The sequence below is a fragment of the Petaurus breviceps genome, unplaced genomic scaffold, assembly GCF_028583685.1.
Source record: "Petaurus breviceps papuanus isolate PSGF00001 unplaced genomic scaffold, PetGlider_PUasm1.0 178, whole genome shotgun sequence".
Taxonomy (NCBI): domain Eukaryota; kingdom Metazoa; phylum Chordata; class Mammalia; order Diprotodontia; family Petauridae; genus Petaurus; species Petaurus breviceps.
This window is the reverse complement of record NW_027185777.1, coordinates 12,676,894-12,703,569: the sequence shown is the minus strand read 5'-3', so window position 1 is coordinate 12,703,569 and position 26,676 is coordinate 12,676,894. Positions and strand designations below refer to the sequence as shown.

General features: G+C 36.2%; 1 protein-coding gene across 3 annotated transcripts in view; it reads left to right on the top strand.

The window, feature by feature from the left end:
• The window catches only part of NEBL (nebulette), a 535,063-nt gene that overhangs the window by 405,933 nt on the left and 102,454 nt on the right, over positions 1–26,676 (top strand). Inside the window, exons 11-13 of one of the 3 annotated variants that reach the window (XM_069086284.1) lie at positions 2,124–2,234; positions 21,682–21,783; positions 22,781–22,882. The exons of the other annotated variants lie outside the window; for them this stretch is intronic. Coding sequence (XP_068942385.1) covers positions 2,124–2,234; positions 21,682–21,783; positions 22,781–22,882 — 315 coding nt within the window. The remainder of the gene's footprint in view (positions 1–2,123; positions 2,235–21,681; positions 21,784–22,780; positions 22,883–26,676) is intronic. 3 annotated transcript variants of the gene reach the window in all.

Here is a 26,676-nt window from a genome sequence, read left to right as displayed (position 1 = left end):
AGAAATAATGAAAGCAATAATAAAAAAGCATTTTAGATTGAACATATGGAAGAACTCTCATATATCACTTAAGCAGTATGAACTTATCTGTGGATTTTTGTCATCCTTATGCTGCTAATCTAAATATCTTATATGACTTTTTCTAGTACTTTGTTTCGAATGAGGCCTGTCACACAGTGTTGAATATATGATCTAGCCTAGCAGTCTTTCAACGTCTTACTCCAGTGCTTCAAGGCAGCATGGAAGGGAACCTTGGTTCTTGAGGGCCAGTGTCAATTCAGCATAAGTTCCAGGAGGTCCTTCCACGCTGGAATTCCTTTGAATACAGCTCAAGCAATCAGTTACATAAACTTCTCTCTTCAAAGTTCTAACAATTTCCTAATTGTCACATCTAATATCCCTTTTCCTCATCCACCTCCTTCTTGACCTCCATACAGCCTTTGCCACCTTTGATCTTCATCTTCTCCTTAATTCTCTCTCCTCTCTAGATTCTCATGACACATCTCTCTCTTGGTTCTCCTATGGTCTATTTGATTTCTTTTCAGTCTCCTGTGTTAGATATTCATTGAGGTCACACCTGCTAAATAACCCACCCAAAAGGTATCCCACTGGATTAAAGTTCTAAGCATACTCAGGTCATATCTACATATCTGCCCTTGACTATGTCAACTTCAATTTTTGACCTTCACTTAAATTTTTCTTTCATTTTGGGTGTTTTGCCTTGGGATTAGGCACTTTGAGCTGCCCTGCTGTATTCCTTGGCCCTGACTTTTCATGCCTCTGTTCCTGAAGAAAGCATTGATGTTATTGGGACTCCTTCCTCTATGGCTGTTTGTTTCTTTATTCATAATCATAGGATCATGGTTCATTTTCTCACAGATTTTGAGCTAAACAGGATTAAAAAAAAATCTCAATAAGCAAAATGTTGATGTACTCATATTCCATTATTTTCTATGTTATTTCATAATTACGTCCTATTTGTACAAATTTATTGAAAATGTATATTCTCTATCCCTTATTTTCTCTTCACAGTCTTATTTATCATTGTAAGCAATGTATTACAACATTTCACAGTAAAAAGGTGATATCGCATAGCATTTGTATAATAGGCAGTTGAAATGATAAGACATTGGAATTACTCAGTACTGTGAAAGAAGAAAAATATCTTTAAGATAATGCTAAGTTTTAGCAGTTCTGTTGCTCACATTTTTTTTATATTGGCACAATTAATTACTTTGTATTTTGCTTAAATATTTAGTTTTAATTAGGTATTTAATAGGTATCAAACTTAGCTAAGCAATTTAGTAATAGAGCTTATTATTTGGTATAAGAGTGATTTCATCAGACTAGGGAACTTCCAGTGTGGAAACTCATTTTCCAGTGATGAATGGTGACTTGTTTGTAACTTACAGTTTTAGATGGTTGATTGGGGAACAGAGAGAGTCACAGCAAGGATGTTATCAGAAGTAGGTTTTGAAACCCATGTCTTGTCTCCAAGATCTGACCTTAATGGACAACAACATCTGTATCTCTCTCTTCATAATAAACTTGGATATTGACTCAGTAATCCAAAATTTTTAGGCAAAGAATCTTTGAAATATTCTAGTGATTCTGTAAAAAAAACCTTGAAGATCATTGAATTAGAAGAAAAATTACTGTAGGTGGTATATTTTTCTGATGTTGTCTTGAACATGTGAAATTTGCTGCTGTCATAACTGTAGCTATATAATGTCAAAACAATCTGTATATGTTGAAATAGCCCAAAAGATAGTAAAATCCTACAGATTTCCCCAATATGTGGTCTGAGATTTGAATTAAAGTAGGATTTGGGGTGGGTAGATCTTAGTGGACATTCATTTGTGGGGAGAAATGTTTTGAGTAATAGCTAAAGGGCTAAAATTAGAAATTTAAACGGTAGTACTAGGAACAAAGATTCAAAGATATTATCTTGGTTAGGTATGAAAACAAATTCCACCATTGGTGGTGAAATTCCAATGTGTAAGAAAGCATTTTATCTATTGTGTAATCTAATAATTATAGTTCTTGTTGAATGAAAATTAAAAAGATGAATATTTGATGTCACAAAAAAAGAGAAAAAATCTGCATGTGTTTTTGTTTTCAAGGTTCTCTACAAACAGAAACATGATGCTGCCAAAGGAATATCAGACTATTCACATATGAAGGAACCACCTGATGTAATGCATGCCATGGAAACCAGTAAACATCAAAGTAATGTAAGAATATTTACTTATCATTTGTCTGTGACAGGTATACAGTCTCTATATAACATGACTATATTATGTGTCTGTCTTAACAGCATGTAAGCTGCTGGACAGTCAGTACTTTCTTGCTTCTGGTTCTTCTCTCCTTAGTGACACATATTAGCTATATGACCCAGATTAAGTTGCTTACCACCTAGGTCCTTTAGGCCATAGGTGTCAAACTAAAATAGAGATGGGGGCCACCAGTCTATATATAAGAATCACTTCTGCCTATCCAGACTTAGTTCTAAGATGTGATGTTATCTATGGGTTTTTTGGGGGGTATTTTTGTTTATTTTTGTATTTTTATTTATTTTGTTAAATATTTCCCAGTTATACTTTAATCTGGTTCAGGGACACTAGGGAATGTTGCCAGTATGTTGACTGTTTGACACCTCTGCTCTAGCCAACTCTCTAATGTATAAGTTATAATGTAATAAGATAATGTAAGTTATAATGTAATAAGGGAAGATGACAGTCAATCTGTGTTGGTAGAAGAAGTTTTATCCTCAGGGAAGTCCCTTTGCCAGTGAAAATCACAGATCCATGCCCTGTCCCCATCTCAAGGGATACCTTTGCCATAGGAGACCCTTAATAAATGCTTATTGAATTGGATTGCATTGTTTCATCAGTTAAAATTCCATATTTCCTTTTTTTCTCTCCTAGGAATATTTTGGCACATGTTTAAATATTATGACAAGGCCAATTCACCTTTTCTAGAGCAGTGCTAAGAGTGTGATGCAAAACCCCTCCCCCACAGTTCTTTGTTGAAGAGTTATTCTCTCTAACTGGGGTAGTAAGGAGAAACATATCCATAACTACACTTCAAAGTTCAGAATGTAGGCCATATTTATAAATCTGCCCTGTAGACAGGAACTGATATTTCATTTTAAAGGGTCAGAAAGACACTTGTGATCTATTTAGGATTAATTTTGTTTAACTTAATTTCTCACCAGATAGAATTCTGACTTCGGGGTCATAGACCTCAGAAGAGGCAATCAGCAACAGGTATATACATATACCTTGGAAGTAGCTGATTAGTGATATTAAATTGGTCTAAGTGGAGAATAAAATAAGAATCTAGTGAGATTTTACTTTAAATAACTGTCAGAAAATCAAAGTTATTTTCCAATGATGGGTTAAAATTCATATAAAGAAACTACATGTAAAAGTTATGACTGATCAGAGTATAATTTCTAGGGGGGTTGTTTATAGTGAATTTCCAACCTAAGGCACTATGATATAACTGTTTTAAAAACAAAAGAAAAAAAAACAATTTTCAACACTACTGAAGGGAATGAATCAAAAAATATAAAATAAGATTTTGCAAAGTGAGTACCAGAGTTGGTCATCAAACTGTAATTTCGTTTTGTGATGTGCTGTCATCCAGTTTATAAAGAAGGGAAAAAATGAAATAGACAAACAAATCTGCTTAAAAAAATCTACTTTCTTAAATGTAACTAGATTTTGTAAACAAAGAGATAAGAGGTAATGGTTTAGGGATAGTAGGTAGACTTCCTAGATGAACAATGAATGATAGGATTTAGGGAAATACAGGTAAAAAAAAACATTAATTTTGTAGGACTTGAGTATTACTATTTTTGAATCTTCATTTTTAAAGGTATACTGTTCAAATGCCCAAGAGACCGAGGGAATCCAAGTAGAAAGCTCTTTTTATCCACCATTCAATACTGTATACCTGGGGGAAGCAAGATATGTGTTTACTTAGACTTCTCTGCCAACTCAGTCCAACCTTTATATGTGAAGTTTGTACATATAACAGGATTAGAAAGTGTTTAACATTATTTGCTGAGTTTTTACAGCAAGACTGATACTTGTAGTCTGTCATGTGAAATATGATATTCTGTTACAGTGAAGACCATGTAAAATAATACATTTATCTTTATGAAATTTTCATGTAGGTCTTTAAAGCCACAAGAAAAATTTCTTCCCTTTGGTCTATGGAGATAGACATGTATGGAAGGCAGACTGTTTTACATGTCTTCAACAATACTACTCTAGACCAGAAGAATTCACTTTACCTTAATACTTAAATAATTATTCTTCCTCAGAAAAAGGTGACATTTATTTTTCATTATAAGGAATTTATTTTGAAGAATTACAAAATAATGGAAATCACTTTTTAAATTTTAATCAAGATTGTTAAATTACTTAATTCCATTAACTATAAACCTAAGGTGCTGATTTATTTAAAGCAATGAAACAATGATAAGCAAATTGAACAGATAACTCTCTTGTCTTTATATTGTCATGGAGAGCTAGACTTATTTGTGGTAATGGAGAGAGTGAGAACCATGGATAATGGAAATCCACAGATAATCCCCAAATCTCATTTTAGCTCTTAGTTGCAACATCCTTTCCAACCAAATCTTTTACTGAATCTCTTAACAATGAAAGGAGGGATAACTTACAGGAATGTATCAAGATGGCTGAGTATAGCAAGCAATTAGCTGAGCTTTCCAAACAACTTTAAGATAAAATCTCAAATTGAATTCTGAAGTGGCAGAACCAGCAAAAGGTCTTTGAGCCAAAAACAATTTAGGAGATTGGAAAGAGATCTGTGACAGAGAGGAAGAGGCTGACTTCCACGCCCGTGGGGCTGAAACTCTAGTGGTGGGACCAGGTAGTGGTGACGAAAGCAGCAGTAACTTTGAGAGCCCTCAAGATAGAGACAATAAGGGGTACTGGCAAGTGTTCAGACGGAGATTACAGGGCACCCCAATGCTAGCAGTGGAAACAGAACCAGACACCAGCAAGTCTATTACCTACAATGACACCTGGGTCATTGTTCAAGTTCAAGAGGGAGCAGAAGCCCTGGGGGTGGTATCTCTTTTAGTCACAAAGAATCAGGAAACCAGAGGAAGGTCATTTTTTTTCTGGCCTCTAGGGGTCAAGGAGTCTGAGGAAGAATATGTTGGTTAGGGTACGGGGACCCCAAAGATCCTCTACCCAGAAAAATTAAAAGTCAGAGGTATCTTGAGTTGGGAAAAGAAGGCTGCCATTATCTCCTATTGGCTGAGAGGCAGGACAGGGAGCCAAGGTATTAGTCATGTCCTTATGGTCACAAGCAAGGGTGGAGGTCAAAAGACCCTTGAAGGGGGCCTAATGCTGATATGGAAGTACTAAAGGGGGGGGGAAGGGTGAAACCGAAATTCTGACTTGCTCCCACAAAACTTAGGGGCTGAGAAGTTCTCATCTCATTGAATGTTTTCTGATCCCAAGGGAGCAGGGGGCCCTTTCTGAGTAGGGACCAGAATGCAGAGCAGGAGAGCAGTGACCACACCTTTCCCCAGATCACGCCACCCTGGAAGCACCAAAATAATTCCAGCCCCTCAGAAGTAGAACAGCAGTGTAAAAAAACCTGTAGACTGAGACACTGCCCCTCCCCATCTCCATTGCAGGGAACAGAGCCCAACTTTAACATAAAGTTCTAAATAAAAAAATTGGTTGAGAATATGAGAAAGCAACAACAACACAAAGGAACGGGATCATAAAAATTACAGTGGTAATGGGAAATCAGCAAACTCAGAGGAAGACCACAAAGTCAAAACATCTACAAGCAAAGCCTCAAAGGGTAAAATGTGAATGAAAGACAAGATCAACAGGAATTCCTAGAGGAGTTAAAATGATTTTCAAAACCCAATAAGTATGGGTAGAAAAAAAATTAGGTAAGGAAATAAAAGCAAAGAAAGAAAATTATGAAAAGATAGTTAACATTTTAATAAAACAGGTTTGGCTAAATGGAAAAAGGAGTACCAAAATTCATGGATGAAAAGAATTAAAATTTAGAATTGGGCAAGTGGAAGCTAAGGATTCCATGAGAAATCAGTAAACAAAACAAAAAAAATCAAATGCTTGAAAAATAGAAGACAATGAGATGTATTTCCTTGAAGAAGTTAAGCATAAAATGATGAGGTTAGGGTTAGGGGTGCTCAAGACCCCAAAATACCAACACACCAGGTCCTACTGAATGAATTTGACTCAACTCTTCTCTCAGCCATAGAAAAGCAAAGTTTGTATTGGACTTATATTTGACACAGAGTAAGTGTGTGCTAGAAAATTCTGTGGTGCTCTCACACATGGTCTTATAGATAGGGTCTTATATACAGAAGGTTGTGGGAGGAATCTAGGGGTGGTCTAGAGGAGGACTTTGGGGAAGGTCTTCAGGAGAAGTCAGATGAGGTCAATGAGTGATTAAGGGTGGGAAGTTGCTGGAGGCTGCCTGGGGACTACAGACAATGGTGGGTTAGGCCAGTTCAGGGGTGGATTGATATTTTGATAGGCTCAAGGGTAGGAAGTCTAGTAACAGAGGTTTGGGCCTGGCAATAATGAAAGGCTTATGGCCTCATGCAAATGCCTCACCAAATGGGACAATTTAATCAGAGTTCAAGGGAGATTCCCAGAGCCCTACCTCATCATTCCCACCTCAAACAAATGGGACAAACAAAATATTCCTTTGAGGTAAAGGGCAAAGGTCTCAGCTTCTGAAAGCACTTCCTGCTGGCAAGGGGTGTAGAGCTGTCCCTGCCTCTCTGGATCCCTTTCAAGGGGGTCAGAATTCATATTCAAGGGGTCAGACTCTGGAACATGGATAATGCCAGATCCAGTGGACTGGAGAACTTGGATTTGGTCAGAGATTTGCATAGCCTTGGTGGTCATCCAAAGGTTGATAGCTTGAACCCTGGAGGAGACAAACCTGGCAAGGAGGTTAAGCAAATGAAAACCAAACAGGCACCAAATTATATATATACATACATGAATACATATGACAATTTCCCTGGTAGGAATTAAAGATGATTATGGCAAGGCCAAAATGCTGTCAGATATCTCTTTTCTTTCCAAATTGCTCCATGGATATTTAGCACATGAAAAGCAATAGCAGCCACAGAATCAAATTGTTTTGAAAAATAGGCAACTGGCCTGGAGTTAGGTCCTAAGGACTGCATTAGGACTCCCAGAGCCTGTCCTCTCCTTTCATCTACATAAAAGTGAAAGGTTTTCCTAGATCAGGTAGAGCTAATGTGATCAATTTAGCTTTCAGAGTCTCAAAAGCTTTCACCTGGTGGTCTGGGCCCCACTTTAGACAGAATGAGTCAGGGCTTTGAGTAGCAATTAATGGTTGCAGTCCCTCCCAGGCCTTGGGTTTAATTGGATATAGACCATGATGGGGGCGTAATTTATGATCTAGGAGTCAAAAACAAATGCTGGGGTGGCAGAAACAGTTCACCCATGAATTTCCTGATCCCAAACAATTGACTCAACTATCTCCCACACTCCTGAGGGAACATGGGGAGCTCTGGGAGGCTTAGCTAGAAAAAATTGACTTCCCAATTTCACCAACAGGTCCCTTCCCAACAAGGAGACAGATAAGAGGAGAGCATAAGGAAGGAGTGTTCAAACAAAAGACACTCAAGTAGGCAGGGCACTGGGTATGTCTGGAGACATCCCTTAAGTTTCCCCTTCCATACCCCCGACCTGACTGGTCAAGGGGAGGGTAAAACCAATTGGTTAGAACAGAGGGCTTAGTCATAATAAAGTGGGTAACCTTTCCTTCAGCCATGATGCTTGCCCAGAGTTCAGCAAGGAAAATAGAGAAGGTGGGAGCAAGCCCCAGACTTCCCTGTCATTCTGAGTCTTGAGAAGACTGGAGGACAGGGTACTGGGAGATGGCTCTAGCTTCAAGCATCTCACCATCTTTCCTGAGAACCTTGTTCTGAGAAAGTTCAAAGAAGGCCATTTAAGTAGGCAGCTTCTGTCCATCTTCCTTCTCTGTGATAGTATAATTCTAACTGCAAGAAAGTATTATCTTTTAAAGTCCCCAAAACAGGCCATGATTCATGGTCTTCTAGGTGATACCTAGGCCAAACAGTGTTGCAAAAAAACACCAGCTTTTACTTTTTTAAGTTATCCAGAGAAACTAAATTTTTCCCAATGTTGTAAAAGATAGGGAACCATGAAAATGAGGTTAAGTATAAAATGATGAGGTTAGGGTTAGGGGTGCTTGAGACCCCAAAATACCAACATGCCAGGTCCTACCGAATGAATTTGACTCAACTCTTCTCCCAGCCAAAGAAAAGCAAAGTTTATGAAAAGTTCATTTGTATTGGACAGAGTAAGTCTGTGCTAGAAAATTCTATGGTGTGAGATGGGGTAGGAAGTCTAGTAATAGAGGTTTGGGCCTGGCTATAATGAAAGGCTTATGGCCTCATACAAATGCCTCATCAAATGGGATGATTTAATCAGAGTTCAAGGGGGGTTTCTAGAACCTGTACCTCCAGGACTCAAGGAGAGCTCAAGGGGGCTCCCCCAGCCTGTACCTCATCATCATCAGAAAAATAACTCACCCAGAAAACATATTGAGGAAAGATAATTTAAGAATTATTAACTACCTGAAAACCATGATCAAAGAATGAGCCTAGACATCATATTTAAGAAATTATCAAGGAAAACCGCCCAGAATATCTGAGAACTGGAGTGTTAAATAGAAATAGAAAGAATACAGTGACTACTACCTGAAACAGATCCCCAAATGAAAACTCTAAGGAATATCCTAGAACCAGAGTGTAAAATAGAAACAGAAACAGATCCCAAAATGAAAACTCCTTGTAATTTATAGTCAAATTCCACACCTCCCAGGTTAAAGGGGAAAAATTCACATCACAAGAAAGAAACCATTCAAATACTGTGGATCCACAATCAGGATCACAAAAACTTTAGTAGTTACCATGTTAATGGAGTTGTGGGCTTAGAAGATGATATTCAGGAAGACAAAAGAGCTGGTGTTATGAACAAGAATTACCTGCCCAGCAAAATAATATAAACACTCAAGGGACAAAGTGGATATTTAATAAAATAAAGGACTTTCAAGTATTCCTGATAAAAAGGCCAGAGCTGAATAGAAAATTGACTTTTAAATACAAGACTCAAGAGAAATGAGGAAAAAAGTAAATATGAAAGATAAATCACAGAAGACTCAAGGTTAAACTGTTTTACATTTCTATATAGGAAGATGATGCATGCAACTTCTAAGAACTTTATCATTATTAGAGCAGTTAGAAGGATTCTACATAGAAGGAAGGTGGAAGAGTGAGTTGATTATGTTGGACTAGTGTAAAAAAAAAAAGGATAAGAAAGAAGGCTGCCCTGGGAGAAGGGGGAAGGAACAGAAGGGATTGGGAAGGTTATCTCACATAAAAGAAGCAAGCAAAAAGGAGTCTTTATGGTGGAGGAGAAAATGTGTATGTGTGGGGGGGTGGGCAAAACTTGAACCTCATTCACATGTAAATTGGTTCAGAAAGGGAAAATACATACACATACTAAATTGGTAATATAAATCTATCTTACCCAACAGGGAAGTAGGAGGGGAAGGGGACAATAGAAAAATGGAGGGTGATAAAGGAGAGGCAAGATAAAAGAAGGCAGTAGTCAGAAGCAAAACCGATGTTATAGGAGAGATAGGATGAGAGAGAGAGAGACAGAGAAAACACAAATTAGAAGAAAATTAAGGGAAATGCAGTCTAGTTAGTCGTCATAATCATGAATAGGTTAGAAACCAGAAGCCAACAATAGGTTGTTTTCAAGAATCACCCTTGAAACAGAGACACACACAGAATTCAAATAAGAGGTACTGGAGTGAGTCTATTATGCTTGAGCTGAAGTTAAAAAAAGGCAGGAGTAGCAATCATGATCTTAGAAAAAACAAAAGCAAAACCAGAACTAATTAAAATGGATAAACAGGGAGAGTATATCATGATAAAAGGCACCACAGACAATGAAGTCATAGCACAACTAAACATATGTGCACCAAATGGCAAAACATCTAAATTCTGAGAGTAAAAGATAAATAAATTACAGGAGGAAATAGAGAGTAAAACTATATTAGTAGGGAACCTCAACGTTCCCCTCTCAGAGCTAAATAAATCTAAACCTAAAATATGGAAGAAATAAATCAAAGAGATGAATGGAATTTTAGAAAAGTTAGATATGATAGACCTCTGGAGAAGATTAAATGGAAATAGGAATATATATTTTAAGCTGAAAATGGCACCTTCACAAAAATTGACCATGTATTAGGGTATAAGAACCTCACAATCAAATATAAAAAAGCATAAATCCTTTTCAGACCATAATGAAATGAACATTACATTTCATAAGGGACCATGGAAAGATAGATAAAAATTTATTAGAAATGAAATAATCTACTCCTAATGAATTAGTGGGCCAATGAAGAAATCATTGAAACAATGATGTCATTCAAGAAAATAACAACAATGAGATAACATTTCAAAGTTTGTGGTTTGCAAACAAAACGGTACTTAGGGGAAATTTTATATCTCTAAACCTGTAGATCAATAAAAAAAGAACAGATCAGTGAATTGGGTATGCAACTTAAAAAACACTAGAAGAACAAATTTAAAATCCCCAATTAAAAACCAAAGTAGAAATTCTGAAAAGTCAAAGGAGAGTTTAATAAAGCTAAAATAAAAAGTAACTGAGCTAATAAAACTAAGAGTTAATTTTATGAAAAAAAATCCCCATAATAAAATAGATAAACCATTGGTTCACTTGATTTTTAAGAAGAAACCAAATTATTTATATTAAAATAGTAAATTAAAATTAAATAAAATTTCATTAAAATTGAAATTCATGCAATGAAATTAAATTAAAGAACTTTTGTACAGATAAACTAAGGCTGTTAAAATTGGAAGGAAAAGAGGAAAATGGAAAAAGAAAACTTATACCAAGTTTCTCTGATAGAGGCATCATTTCTCAAGTATATAAGGAACTGAGTCAAATTTATAGAATAAAAACTATTTCCCTATTTATAAGTGGTCAATACATATGAACAGGCAGATTTTGAAAGGAAAAAAATCAAAGTCATCAATAGTCACATAAAAATGTTCTAAATCAATACTAATTAGAGGAATGCAAATTAAAACAACTCCAAGACATCACCTTTTGTCTATCAGATAGGATAACATGACAGAAAACAAAAATAACAAATGTTGGTGGGGATGTAGAAAAATTAGATGAATTTGTTGTAAACTAATCCATTTCAGAGGACAATTTGGAAATATGTCCTAAGAGCTATGAAACTATGCATACCCTTCAGCCCAGCAATACCTCTGCTAGGTCTGTATCCCAAAGAGATCAAAGAAAAGGGAAATGGACCTCTTTGTATAAAAAAATATGAATAGCAGCTTTTTTGGGCATGGTGGTGGCAGTGAAGGATTGGAAATTGAAGGATGTTCATCAATTGGGGAATGGCTGAACAAGTTGTGGTTTATAATTTTGATGGAATGCTATTATGCTATAAGAAATGATGAACCGGATGGTGGCAGAAAAATCTGGGAAGGCATATTAATTCACAAAAGTGAATTTAAAACAGCAGAAAAAGGGAAACATTGTACTGTATACAGTAATAGCTGTATTGTAAGGATGATCAAGTGTGAAAGACTCAAGTACTCTGAGCCAAGATATTTCCAAAGGATCCATGATGAAAGATGCAATTGACATCCAGAGATTGAATTGATGAACTCTGAAAGCAGAATGAAGCATATTTTTTTTTATTTTTGGTCTGTTTTCTTTTGCAACATGGCTAATTTGCAAATATATTTTGCATGATTTCAGATGTTGTAGTGCCAGTTAATATTTACAGTGCCCATGATCACGATAAAGATTGTGACTATAAATATCACATGATATTCAATCACAAAATATAACAAATTCTTCATATAGAGGACAGAACTGAAGCATTTATTTAGACATCAGAAAACCAACTCCCAAAACCAGTAAGCTGGTTCCATCAAAGTAGCAAAGAAGCTAAGAAACCATAACAACACAGAGTCATGTCATCCTTCAACCTTCCTACAAACCAATAAAAGATCAATATTTACTCACAAACCTCTCTCTCTCCTTTCTTGAGCTCGTCTCTCTCCCACCCTCTCACTAGCTCTAACTCCCAGCTTCCTGTGGGCTCTGCTCTACCCTTCAGCAAACTCCTCCCATCACAGGTTCCATGTGATTACATTCAGCCTATTGGGGGCAGGTTTACTTTCAAAGCAGGGAAGGTCTTCAAATTCCCCACAGGTCTATTAAGGGGCAGGGAAAATCTTCAAATTCCCATTCCCATTACACATGTGCAACCTATGTCAAATTACTTTCCTTTTCAAGGAAGGATAAAGGGTGGGAGGGAGGGAGAGAGAGAATTTAGAACTCAAAAAGTTGAAAAAAATTAATTTTTTTATATGTAAGTAATTGGGAAATATTTAGCAAAATAAAAATGTATTAAGAAAATCAAGCCAAACCACAACAGTCAGAGGCACTGTCTTATTTTTCTAAGAGTATCTCCATTGTTTAGTGCAGGGCTTTGCATATAATGTTTAATAAATGCTTCATTCATTCTTTCAATGAGCAAACAATTTTATCATTTTTATTTTTCCTTCTTTTGAAAGAGGTATTAGTAAGCAGTATGACAACGAGAAGGGGAAAAAAATCATACTATTTTCTTGCTGCTGCATACTTGACAGTTGGCCATACCTTACTAGGCTAATTATAGCCCCACTGTATTTGTTAGGCCCTGGTGGTTTTTTTTTTTTGTTAATTATCCAGAAGTTTAATGATCCTAAAATCTAAAAATGATACTTTTCTGTTCCCTACAATGTCCACATGACTAGAATAATATTCAAAGTGAAATTCAAATATAGAACTCATGGTTTTGTAGTCAAGGATGATGTCATGATTGATTTCAGTCGACCAAAGAGGTTTATTTTATTTAAGGCCCAAATGCTTACAGTATTGATTTTAATGTCAGTGGGGTATAATCAAAAGATTCAAACTCTTAAAACTTTGTTTTCTGGATATACTAATAACAAAATAATTTAAAAAGAGTCCACCAATCCAAATCTTTTGTATCCATAGTGTTTGCCAAGTTTTATTCTAATGAAATTAGAGAATTGGAGACATTTTACCTCTTTTCTTCCCTCCAAAGATAGATTTGTAATGGAAGTAATACTCAAGTTCTTAATGCTCATCAGTCTTATCAAAGATGTGAAATCTAGTGGTTTTGAAATGAATCAAACTAAGTTTACTCTGGTTCATGTTTTGCAAATAACTTTATTTATACTCACGTGTTGAAATTTAAAATGGCAAACTTTTTTAAAAGATGAGAGTAGTGATCAGCCCAATGTATGTGACTTTAATATTTGGTAAGGGAAAGAACAAGGTTAGTGCTGTTTTTCAGAATGACAAATGAGCTTTCTTAAAGGTAATAAAACAATATAACATTTTAAAGATTTCCCCCCCCTCAAGTAAGTGCTCAACTTTACAGCTAAGTCAATAATGGATTGCTGAAGGACATATAAAGCTCTACTTGAGTAACCAATGTAATTCATTACACTGTGGCTTATAAGTGCTTCTTGGGAAGTATATTATCAGTTGAAGTCTAGAGCTCACCTCACATTTCAATTTATTTTGCCATATTCCAAGACTGGAAAAATGCCAACTTTGGAGAACATGTATAATCCCCACATTCCTGAACCTTAAAAAAATGAATTTAAATTCTATTACTTTGGAAAGAGCTGTAGTTTTAAAATTCAGGTGTTTCTGCTATGTGCCTTATTCTGTAGTCCCTTTTATTGAGGTGGTGTTTTCTATTTAAAATGTAGTAAGAGGCAGAAAAAGGTAGAGAGACAGATTTGAAGCCAGGAAAACCTGGCTTCAAGTGTCATGCACTTCTGGTAGATATTGGCTGTGTGACCCTGGGCAAGTCATTTAACTTCTTAGTGATCTAAATCAGTGGAATCAAGGTCAAATAGAAACAAGAGCCACTAAACTTAACCTAAGGATCCCTGTGAATGCATGTTGATTTAGAAAGCCACATATTAGTATTATCTATGTTTTATTGCATTTTTAATTTAATTTAATCTGGTTCAGCTGTAAAGTGTTGTGGGTTGTATGCAGCCCACCGTATGAGTTTGACATTTCTACTCTAGGTAGCACTGTGTGTCTCACTCTTCAGAGAAGCTGCTAACATATGTCAGTAGAGGGCCTTTCATCATCTAGGAATTTTCCTTTTCAGTCAAATCAGAGGTTCAAAAAAAAAGAGCAGAATTGATGTATTATTGATATGTTGATATATCAATATTGATATATTTTAATATATTATTGCCTTGAATTTACTTCTTTTTTCCCTTCTCCAAACTATACTTAATTAAAGGCATTATTCTAAGAAAGGTATCTTTTTAAAAAGAAATAAATCACCAACTTTGTATTTTCAAGAAAATGGAAATAAGTATTTTTCATGATATTAGTTTCTCTGTAGTGAAGCAAGTATATGATGCCACAGAATGACTGGTTCATCACAGGAATTTAATCTGAAAAGACACTTAAGTACTAAGTCTTGCTTTTTGTAGTCTTACTTTTCTCAGGACCTAAATGGAGACACCAGGAACTCCATTGTTTCTTTAAAAATTGAATCAAGGTATTTTGTTTGCATAATGCTCATATTTTTATGCAGAGACAACCTATTTAATTTAAATTTCACAACCAATTGAATTTAAACTTTACGACCTTTGACAACCTATTAATTTAAAAGTTAATTCAATTTGAGATAATATATTTTCAATTAACAAATACTTATTTTCTTTCCCTCCCATCCCTGTCAAGAAAGAAAAAATATAAAACCTTTGTGACAAATATTCATAGTCAAATAAGATAAATCCCCACATTGTACATATCCAAAAAATGTAGATTTTTGCTCACATATTCAGTTAATTACCTCTCTGTTAGGAGATGGGTAGCATTCTTCAACATGGGCCCTTTGGAATTGTGATTGATCCTTACATTGATCAGAGTACTTACATCCTTCAAAGTTGGATGTCTTAATAGCATTGTTGTTATTGCACACATTGTAACTCTTCCCAGTTGACTATGAATTAGTTTATACTTAACATGTTCCTTTTAAGTTGTCCGTTTTATCATTTCTTTAGCATAATAATATTCTGTTGGACTAATATGCCATAATTTGTTCAGCTATTCCCCAAATGATCAGTAACCTCTTACTTTCCATTTCTTTGCTAACTAAATGTTTGTGTACACGCGGATCCTTTTCTCTCCTTTTTGATCTCTCTCTCTCTCTCTCTCTCTCTCTCTCTCTCTCTCTCTCTCTCTATATATATATATATATATATATATATATATATATATAGGGTTATATGCCTAGTAGCAGTATTGCTGTAAAAAAAATCAGTCATGTTTTGCTTTCCAGAATGACAGTGCACTAGAGTACTTGTTTTTTCCCACAGTTCCCTCCAACATTTGTCATTTTCCTTTTTTTCCCTTAATTTTTTCAATCTAATGAATTGCTTTGTATTCATCTACTTATTAGTAATTTGGAGCATTTCCATATGAGTATTGATAGTTTGATTTTCTTCCCTTGAAAACTCTCTCTGCTCTTATCCATTAATCATCTATCAAGTAGGGAATGGCACTTATTCATTTTTCATTAGAGAAACTTGCTGATTTTTTTCTGATTAATTACTTCCCCTCCCCCAATTCCAAGCAATTGTTTCCTTTTTAATCATGGCTGCATTGATTTTGTTTATGCAAAAATCTTTTAAATTTTATATAATCAAAATTATCCATATTGTAATCTGTGGTCTTCTCTTTCCCTTGTTGGGTCATGAACTGTTTTCCTATTTAGATCTCTGAAAGGTCATCTTTTTCTCACTCATCTGATTTGTAATATGGCCTTTTATATCTAGATTATGTATCTATTTGGAGCTTATCTAAGTATAGGATCAATAAGCATTTATTAATCATGTACTTGAGGGCCTACTTTGGGATCCTCAACTTTTGATTGATGGCTACTCATCATATATGTCTGTGACCTAGATTCATGATGCTTTAGCTCTCAGGCTTCCTTTGTGATGTGCCACGTGCCCTTTTTGCCATCCCTCCCTGCTCCTTTCCATCTTTAACTCTGAGGAAACAAATCAGATCAATACTCTCATTTCTGGAAAAGATCAATTTTCCTGTGACTCTAAGTACCATTCCTATGGCTTCCTTGACCAAAATATCCCTCCTTGGCCACCACGTTCCTTTATGTGTTATCATCTTGTATTAGAATGTGAGCTTCTTGAAAGTGGGAATTGTCTTGCTTTTTTATATTGTGTCTCTAATGCCTACTTTACATTAGGGCGATTTATACTTAAGATTGTTCTGAGAAGTTTGGATTCAGTGAAAGGGCTGCAGTTGAGGATCTAGAGGGTCCCTTGTGGCCTCAAGGTCACAGGTTCCCCACCCTTCCTTTACACAGTGCCTGCCACATAGTAAGCACTTGATGCTTTTTTTGTTTATTCATACTGGTGGTACAGTGGACAAAGCACTGGGCCTGACAAGTCACCCAAGTTAAAATTCAGTCACAGACACTGAGTACAACCTGGGCAAGTCATTTAACCTCTATTGCCTCAGTTTCCTCATCTGTAAAAATGAAGATAATATTAGTACCAGTCTTGAAGGGTTTCTGTGAGGATCAAATGAGATAATATTTGTAAAAAGCTCTTAGCATAGTAATTGACTCATAGGCATAACATAAATGACTATTCCCCTCTCTTTCTTTTCCCCTTCTTTCACTCATTCACTATGCACCAGGAACTATGTTAGTCACTAGAAATACAAAAATAAAACGATCTCTACTTTTAAGGACATTATTTTCTGGGGGAGAAGGTTTAGGATATGATTGTAAAGAGAAAAAATTCCAGATCTCACACAAAGTAAATTTCAGGGAGGGCTAGAGACTGCTAACACTTGGTGGGGGATGCTTGTCAAGGGTTTTGAATTAGAGTTAGCAATGAGCTTTGAAAGAATCTGGGAATTCCAAGTGAGGAAGATGAGGAGGGAGAGGAATTCAGACCTTTCAAAGATATGAAGGTGGGTGATATAATGTAATAATCAGGAAAGCCAACCAGTTTGGTTAAAATGTAGACTATATGATGGGAGACAGTCTAGACAGACTGGAGTCACACACTATGACGGGCTTAAATGCTGGACAGAAGAATGTGTAAAAGTGACACTTAAAAGGTGTGGCTTCTGTGCTTGAGAAATTTCAGTTTGGCAGCTGTTTGGAGGATGGATTGGAGAGGAGAGAGATGAGAACAATACATTATGTGATGTGGTTGTTGTTACCTTTTTCTTCTTTATGGGGAAAAAAGATCTTTTGAATGTCATACAGGAAAATCTCTTGGCTTTAGTTGACCATTTTATTAAAGTATTATAGCAACTTGATAGAGTGTAGCTGGAAGATGGTTACTAATTTACTAAATTCATTTGAATCGATCATTTTCAAGGAGACTTCTTTATATGTAATGCCACTCAATAAAAGTATGCTGTCTGTACTGATGGATGCTTCTTTAGTTCAATATTGAAGAAACTAAAGAGCAAACATATTCCTCATTCATTCTGAAGAGCAGAGGGCCAAATTTATTTTCTCCTTTTTAAAAAAGTGATCATCTTTTAACACATTTCCTTTCTTTGTTTTGAATTTTCCAAATATTTTAAGACTGGTTTTCTCTTTACCACTGTACCACTGGAGGGTGCTTTGTTTTCAGATAGGGGGAGAAAGGGAAGGTTCTGGCAAAAGAAGTGTGACTGCCATCTGTCCAAAGGAAGTCTGGTCATCGTGTCTTCCTCTGTTATCTTGCCATCAGCAGGTCAACATCAGCCATACATGATTACCATCATTAAATGAAGCTATGGAAAATTAAACCCCAAACCACTGAATCCTTTGCTTGCATATATTACTCTGACTTATTGGTCTTTGGGAGCTTTTCTAATGCTCTCACTTTCTCTCTTCTCCCTTCCCATTACTTTAAAAACCTACTGCCATAAAAAGCATTACACTAGCCAGGATAAGATCACATCTGTGTAAAAGAGGCCAGCCAGTTGTCCCAGTGGGAAGGGTCAGTATCGAGGTGACTGAGAAAATAGGAAGCATATTTTTTCTTTCTTTGGCTTACCTCTGACAAACTACTGTTGTGCTGCCTAACATTTTTATTCTCACTGGAGTATGACAGGCCTCAGGATGGAACAAATACCTACTGCAGACATTTGTAAAATGTTAGATGACTTTCTCTCCAATGTAATTAATAGGTGCTCTGGGTTATGGTGACGAGGGAGGGAGGGCAGAGTGGGAAGACAAATAATTCACTTATAGAAACACATTGCTGTAGTCCTACCTTCAGACATCGCTGCAAAGGGGCGAAAAATAAAAAGTTGTCATTATCCTATGCTTTCAACGAAACTAGCGATGGGCCTTTATTTCATTCGCCATGCTAGTGACACATGGAAATAGTAACTACACTTTCTTCACCTCTTTCCTCCGAGACCCTGTGGTTTTTTTCTTTGGGTTCAAATGTAGCCTTCACTTCAGTCTTAATATCTGTTTTGAACCACAAGTGCTGGCCTTTAATTTGTGATTTACATGGATGGCAGGCCATTGTTTAAAATCCATGCCCCTGCTGCCTTTGTGGTGTTCACCTCTCTTTATTGTGGTGATTAGACCAAACAGCATATCATTAGATAAACCTATAGAAAGCATAGATTTCAAAACATAATGGTTTCCATTTTCTCTCCCCCACTTTTTTTTTGTCCAACAACATGGCCTTTCATCCAACCTACAATTTTCCTAGGAACGTAATAATCTGGAAGCATTTAGTTTGGGAAGTGGGTAATAATTTTGAATCAGCTTTCACCTGAGAATCTATCACTTACACAGCCTAAGTTTGACTCACTGTGGGCTGAGACTGATTTGTCATCATCTCTGCTATTAGCTCTCTGGCACTCTAAAGTAACTGTGTTTCAAATGACTGGAAGTTTGAACTCCACTACAAAAAGAAAATTTATTTTCCAATCTAGTAATTTAATTATTCTGTGTGTGTAAGACTGGAACAGGTAAATGTTTCAGTGTCCACAATAGAATATTGAAAGAAATGACACACTCACTTAAAGTGTACTGAAGGGAAATTCTTGAACCAAATCCGTGATTAAGTGTGTTGTTTTAAAAATGCATTTAGTCTTAAGATGTAGGTTCTTAATCTCTTTGTATGTGTCATGTAACCTTTGGAATTCTGGCAAAGTTCATGGATCCCTTCTCAGAATAATGTCTGTTGCCTGTCTCCATAATTGAAGGAAGTGCCAAGTTTAATTAGTGAAAATGAAGATGTAATTTTCCCCCATCCAACTTTATGGGCCCCCTGGAGTCTGGGTTCATGGATCCCAGGTTAAGAACTTGTATTGTAAAAGTCGTCCTTATAGGAGTGAACAGGACATGAAATAGAAACCTTAATTCAAAGATGGAATTCATGGTAAAGAAACTTCCAAAGAGAGGAGAAACCCTAATCATGGTGGATTTACAGGGGAATTTTATCAATCTTTTAGAAAATCATACCTGTACTACTCAAATCATCTCAAAACTTGAGAAAGAAAACATTTTACAGAACCCTTTGTATTCTACAAATATATTCCTCATCCTGGAGCCAGAAAAAGATAAAGCAGAGAATGAAAGAAGAGAGAGAAGAGGTGAAATCAAAATTGATTTGAATATTACATTTCAATTTCTTATACCATCTTTGGTTTTGAAAGGCAAAAGAGAAATATATTTGTTTTTAAACAACATAATCATGAGTTAGCTAAGGGGGATGGATGAATAGTTTCGTGGATGTTGTCTAGGAAGTAATTCTGTCAATTAGTGAAACTAACATCCTTCTCTGAGGCCTCATTAATCCTTCTTGATGCTTTTGCTCTGTGCCACCTGCTATGCTTTGAAAGATGGAGAAAGATTTTTTTTCCTTTTATTCACCAGCTGATGTTTGTTATTTATTGCACTACTTTCATATTAAATTTTTTTTATAATTCCATAGATGTAGACACTTCTATCTCACCAGCTACATGGGTAGATGGTGTATTTGGGTTCCAAAATGTAGGGGGTAGAATGCCAGACTTGCAGTTAGGAAAACCTGGTTTCAAATCCTTCCTTAGACATTTACATTTAGCCCTGTGACCCTGGACAAGTCACTTTCTCATCCTCCATTTCTTCATCTCTGTAATGGGGATGGTGGTAGCATCGACCTGGGTTGGTGTGAGGATCAAATGAAATAATAATTGTACAGCATTTTTCAAACCTTAAAAGTGTTCTATAAATGCTATTGTTACAACCTTGATGTAGATTATCGTCCTTCTCTGTCTCTTAGTGGGCAGTCTTACAGAATTTCTGTGGCTAAAGAACTTCATGTGGTGGCCAACCTTTCTGATGACCCTTTCTGAAACTGTGCAGGCTAAGTCTCCCATGGGAGAGACATTCTGTGGCTAGGACTATATTTCAATCTTTATTTATTTATTTTTTATTGCTTTTTGAAGGGGGGAAGGTAGGGCAATTGGGGGTAAGTGACTTGCCCAGGGTTACATGGCTTGTTTTGTGTTAAGTGTCTGAGGCCAGATTTGAACTCAGGTCCTCCTGACTCCAGGGCTGGTCCTCTCTTCACTGCACCACCTAGCCGTCCCTACATTTCAAACTTTTAAACTTCATTTCTTGTTGTTGTTTTAAAATCATGTCTGATTCTCTGTGAACCTAGTTGAGGTTTTCTTGGCAGAGATACTAGAGTGATTTGCCATTTCCTTCTCCAGATCATTTTACAGATGAGGAAACTGAAGCAAACAGGGTTAAGAGATTTGCCCAGGGTCACACAGCTAAGTACCAGATTTGAACCCAGGAAGATGGGTTTTTCTGACACCAGGCTTGATACTTTATCCATTATGCCACATAGCTGCCCCATGTGTACACACACACACACACACACACACACACACACACACACGCACTTATTTATGCAACCCATACCTGTATGTGTATGTGCCTACTGAAGTTGATTTTGTAATGATTTCCTTAGTTGTGGTGCCTGTATGCAGGAGTGTTCTAAACTTAGTACAAAAATCATTTTGAGAAAATGACTGAACTCCTTTAGATCAGACCCTTTGAGCAAACTGATATAATCCAATAAATAATTAACCTAAAACAAAAATGAGCTGAGATGGATACTCTTTTTGCAAAATATTGATCTTTATGCATTCATTGCTAGCACAATGTTATGTGGATACTTATAGAGAATGTCACACTTGGAATCCTGCTGGCTCTAAGCAGGACTGTGATTTTTGGCAAGTCATTTAAATTTTCATAGCCTCAGTTTCCTTATTTGCAAAAATGGCATAATGCTACTTGCCATATTTCCTGGGGTTGTTGTAAGTAAAGCATTTTTTTCAAACCTTAAAGTGCTATACAAATATTAGTTATGATGACAGTGATGATGCATGCATGTATTTATTAATGAAATTTTGTCTTAATTAGGTTTCTTATAGGAAGGATGCAGAGGATAACCATAAATACAATGCAGGGATTGACAGATCAGACATCAAGATGGCGACCCAAGTCTCCAAGATCGTTAGCAATGTAATTTACCATTTGTCATTCTAAAGCTGAAATAACTTCTCCTCTATATCCTAGCAATTGTCTTCTTATTTTAGTAATATTTTTGTAATTGTTTTATGGATATTTTAATAATAAAGAATAGCTATTTGGAAATTAGCTGGCTAATCTGTTTAGTGTTGACTACTTACCTGGATTATTCAGTTTCCAAAGTGTGTTTTAGGTCCATAATTAACCCTCTGGTCATGTATATTAATCAGTTTTTAATACAAAACTTTCCATGGCTTCTCCTTATCTAGAGCATCAGGGAAGCAAGCATACAGTTGGTAGAGATCATATCCGCACTCCTTATCTTGGTGCTCAAACTGAAACTACAGGGTTGAATCTACTAATTCTTCCCTGAAATAGATTCTACACCTTTAGTTGCATTGACCCTACCTTTCCTCTTCTACTTTTCAGAACACTTTCCCCCTCCTTCAAGTCCTGGTTGAAGTTCTCCTGTTTTAAAGAAGTGTTTCTTTGCTAAATTGCTTTCACCTTTATAAACAACTGATTAAATAGTGACAAAAAAATCATTTGCCGTCAGACACACCAAACTCTCCTCCAAATTTACCACTGTGAGAACAATGATCGTTTAAGTGAGTTCATCTGGTTAACCACTTCAACCAAGCCATTTTCTGTGAATGGATATAGCCCTATAGGATTTCTGCCAACACAAAAGGTTATTTATTCTGATAATTACCATCATTTTCCACTTTCATAAACACAGTCATGAGATGCATAACATGCTAAAAGGATTACCGAACTTGGTGATTTAAAAATTGAATTAATTTTAGTAACTATTTTAATAGCCATCCTGTTTTATGTTTGTTGTTTTGTTTCTAAAGAAAAATCCATTCCTATTTTAATAATTATTGTTCAGTGTAAGGTTGCGAGTTTTCTTTTTTGGTAAAAAGGGTTAGCACTAACAGAATTTTTCATTGGCAAATAGGAATGATCCTAATTCTTTTGTTCATTTTAGGCTGAATACAAGAAAGGAAAAGGAGAAATGAATAAAGAACCAGCTGTGATTGGAAGGCCAGATTTTGAGCATGCCGTGGAAGCTTCTAAACTTTCTAGTCAAGTAAGATGACAGTGGAGACCTCACAATGACTTTATTCAGAGATCTCATTTCTTGTAACCTAGTAAAATATTTCATTTTTGATGCTATCTTTAATTGCCTGAAAGTGCAAAGAAAAAATTTCTGAAACTAGTTTATCAGCTAGGATTGCAATAATTGGTAAAGTTCAGTATTTTAAAAGTTTCAATAAAGTACAATTTGAGACAGAAAAATTGAGACAGAAAATGAAGTATTTTTCCTTCCTAGGCTCAAATCCTGTTCTCAGTATAGATACTTTATCATGTTCTCTAGGATTTCTAGAATTTACAGCTGATTAAATAAGGAGTTTCCTGCTCTGAAACAATCGTAAAACATTTAGCAATTTCAATAATTCAATATTAATTGTAACATTTTGTTAACGATGTGTTAACATTTAAAAATACAACATCCATTTTCCCCGTCACATTTTAAAGTCATTAGTCTTCATTTCCATCCTTTGAATATAAAGGAGCAGCATAGCATGGTGGGTAGAGGGCTAGCTGATGAGTTGGAATAACTCTTATGGTAAAGAGGGCTTCCTTACTAGAATCTCTCAGCACTGATGAAATAAACCACAAGTCCAGGCAAAGAATCTTTACATATTCAAAAGAAACCAAATGGTCTTAATTCTAGCTTTTCCAATTAAATGTTATTTTATTTTTCATTCCTCCACTAGAACTCTTAACATATTTGTCTGACCTCTTATCGAGAGGTGGTTTGATACAATAAAAAGAGTTTTGGAGTCAAAGAAATTGGGTTCAAATCCTCTCTCCACCATTTGCTACCCATGTGGCTTTATGAGTTTAGGCAAAGCATTTCACCTCTTTGGGCCTCTGCTTCCCTATTTGGAAAATGAGATCCCTCAGAACAAAGTACTGAAATAGATTAAGCAGTCATTTTTAAGCATTTTTTTTAGCCTAAATGTTTTGGTTCTGAGAGCTCAGACACTTATTTCTGGGGTTAACAGGATGAGACAATATAGTTAGGAAAATATAACTTGAAAGTTCATCTAACATGATTCAAAACTGCTTCATTTCTGCCAGGTTGCACATTGTCTGTTTCTGTCTCTCTGTCTCCCCTCCTTTTCTCTTCCCTCCTTCTCCTTTTTTCTTTCCCCACCTCTGTCCCCCTCTCCCTCCTTCCCTCTCTCTGTCTCTCTCTTTCTGTCTCTGTCTCTTTCCCTCTTGCTCTCTCTGCCTTGTTTCTTTCTTAGTTCTATCACCTTCATCATCAGATGATTTTGTATTTACATATTTGTTTTTCATGAATACCCAAAAAACACTTTAAGCTCTTTAAGAATAGACACTATTTGGGGTGGCTAGGTGGCACAGTGAATAGAGCACTGGCCCGGGAGTCAGGAAAACCTGAGTTCAAATCCTGCCTCATACACTTAACACTTACTAGCTGTGTGACCTTGGGCAAGTCACTTCACCCCAATCGTCCCTCCAAAAAAAAAAAAGAATAGGTACTATTTGTTATTGCAGGGAGCAGTACTTAGCACAGTATCTCACACAGAGCAGGCACTTCACAAGCTGAATTGCTGGAGAGCCTTGAAAGCCTGATGTCCTAGAAGAGCCACAAGAAAAGTGATGACTGTACTACAGCTCTTGAGAACTGATAAATACATCCCATCCTTCATTGAAGAGTTATTGGTCAGCATTAAGGGTGGTTGATGTAATTTTCTCATTCTCCAATGAGGATTTTATAATTACAGATTCCATCTCACCCCTACATTGATGAAAAATTATGTGGCCAGAGTCACCCTTGTGGGCAAATGTAGAGATACGAGAAAAATGTTGGAAGAATGGGGGATAAAGAAGGAGCAGTAAGAAAGGGGCAAGATGGGATTAGGAGGTTTATAAGAAGGCAATGACAAGACAAGAGAAAGGAGTGTTATGAGTAAATAAGAAATGAGTGATCAGAAGTTGAGGACAAGAGAGAACGGAGTAAAATTGTTCCACATTTTGAAAGGCTGTCTGTGATTTAATAGAGAAAAGGTACTAGAATGAGAGGTTAGTCCTTGGATCATCGACCTATAGTCTGCCACTGGACCTGTAATGGAAGTCTTTGAACCTTGTACTTTGGTGTACCCTTCAAACAAACCCTTGGTCGCCTTCATACTATAGTGAGAATCATCAGACATTTATTAAGCACTAACATTGTGCCAGGCACTGTGCTGGGTGTTGAAGATAAAAAGTAAAGCCAAAACAATTCCTCCTTCCATCAAGGAATGTACATATTCTATAATAGGACTTCTGTAGTGATTCGCTGATAACATATCCTTACTAATAAGTTTTTCTTACAGTTAATTGGAGAAACTGTAACCCAGTAGGCCTCAGTGGTACTTTCATCTGATAAAAAAATCTCACTACCAGATGAATATTGCCTCACTCAATGACTGACTTTGAGGGACAGTAAAGGAAGGAAACCATAGGCAGGTGGGCTATTGAGGTCATGACATTTACTCCCATGATGCTGTACTAGCTCATCTTTTCTTTTTTTTTCTCACTTGTTCACTTGATTAAACTAGTTGCACATTCCCTTCATCTCAATGAAAAAAAAATGAACAAATATGTTCAATGATTTTAATGTCTTTTCTATATTTATTCTTTTTTTTACATATTCTATGATTTCCCTTCCATAGTTCTTATACTCATTATGAAGTGGAAGTGATCCTTCTGTTTTAGCAGTCAGTGATGTACATGGAGAGCAGACTGTGGTTAGTTTTTACCAAACTAGAAAGTCTCAGAACACAAGTCTAGTGATCTATTGTCAAAATTCCTTCTTAACTAAGTTCATGGAGGCTAGAAAGTCTCAGAACACAAGTCTAGTGATCTATTGTCAAAATCCCTTCTTAACTAAGTTCGTGGAGGCTAATCACCACAAAGTTAGCCACAAGGTGGTTAATTTCTTTGAGTACAGCAACTCATGAATACTGTATTTTAAAGTATGTGTGGGGTTGTCACCTCTGTTGGTAAAAAGAACATGAGTGCCCACCATGATAAAATCTCATGGACCTTGCATTTTGGAATCATAGAATTTCATTCAGAGTTGGAAGGGACTTTAGAAACCATGTACTCTAGCCCTTATCTGAATAAAAATCCCTTCTACTTTCTACCCCCAAAGTAATCATCCAGCCAATGTTTGGAGACCTCCAGTAAAAAAGGACCTACTACATCAATGCAGCTTGACCTGCTTTTGGATAGCTCCAATTACTAGGAAGTCTTACCTTGATCTCAAACCTAAATTTTCTCAACTTCACCTGATTCCCTTTGGGGCCGTGCTGAACAAGTCTAGTCTCTCTTTCACATGATTGTTATTCAAGAATTCTAAGACTGTGATAAGGTATCCCCTATATCTTCTCTTCTGTTGTCTAAGCATCCCCAGTGCCTTAAAATTGCCTTAAAATGATCTTCATGTGATAGGAGTTGCCTCCAGGTATTTTGTCATCTTGGATGTCTTCCTTTAAACATTCTCCAACGTGTCAGTGATTTTTTACTAATATGTATTACCCATGACTAAATGTCATATTCTAATAAGGGTTCAGACACCATTTTGGACATGATGCTTTTCTTAATGCAGTGTATGATCTCATTGGCTTTGTTAGCTTCTTGACCACACACAGCTTGGAATCCATTAACTCTCCCAGATCTTTTTGCAATTAGGTGCTGTCTAATTCTACCTCCCTCCACTTGGAAAGCTGATTAAAAAAAAACTTACATGTATAAGTTTATATGTATAAATGTAATAATTTTTAAACATATACATATATGTTAATA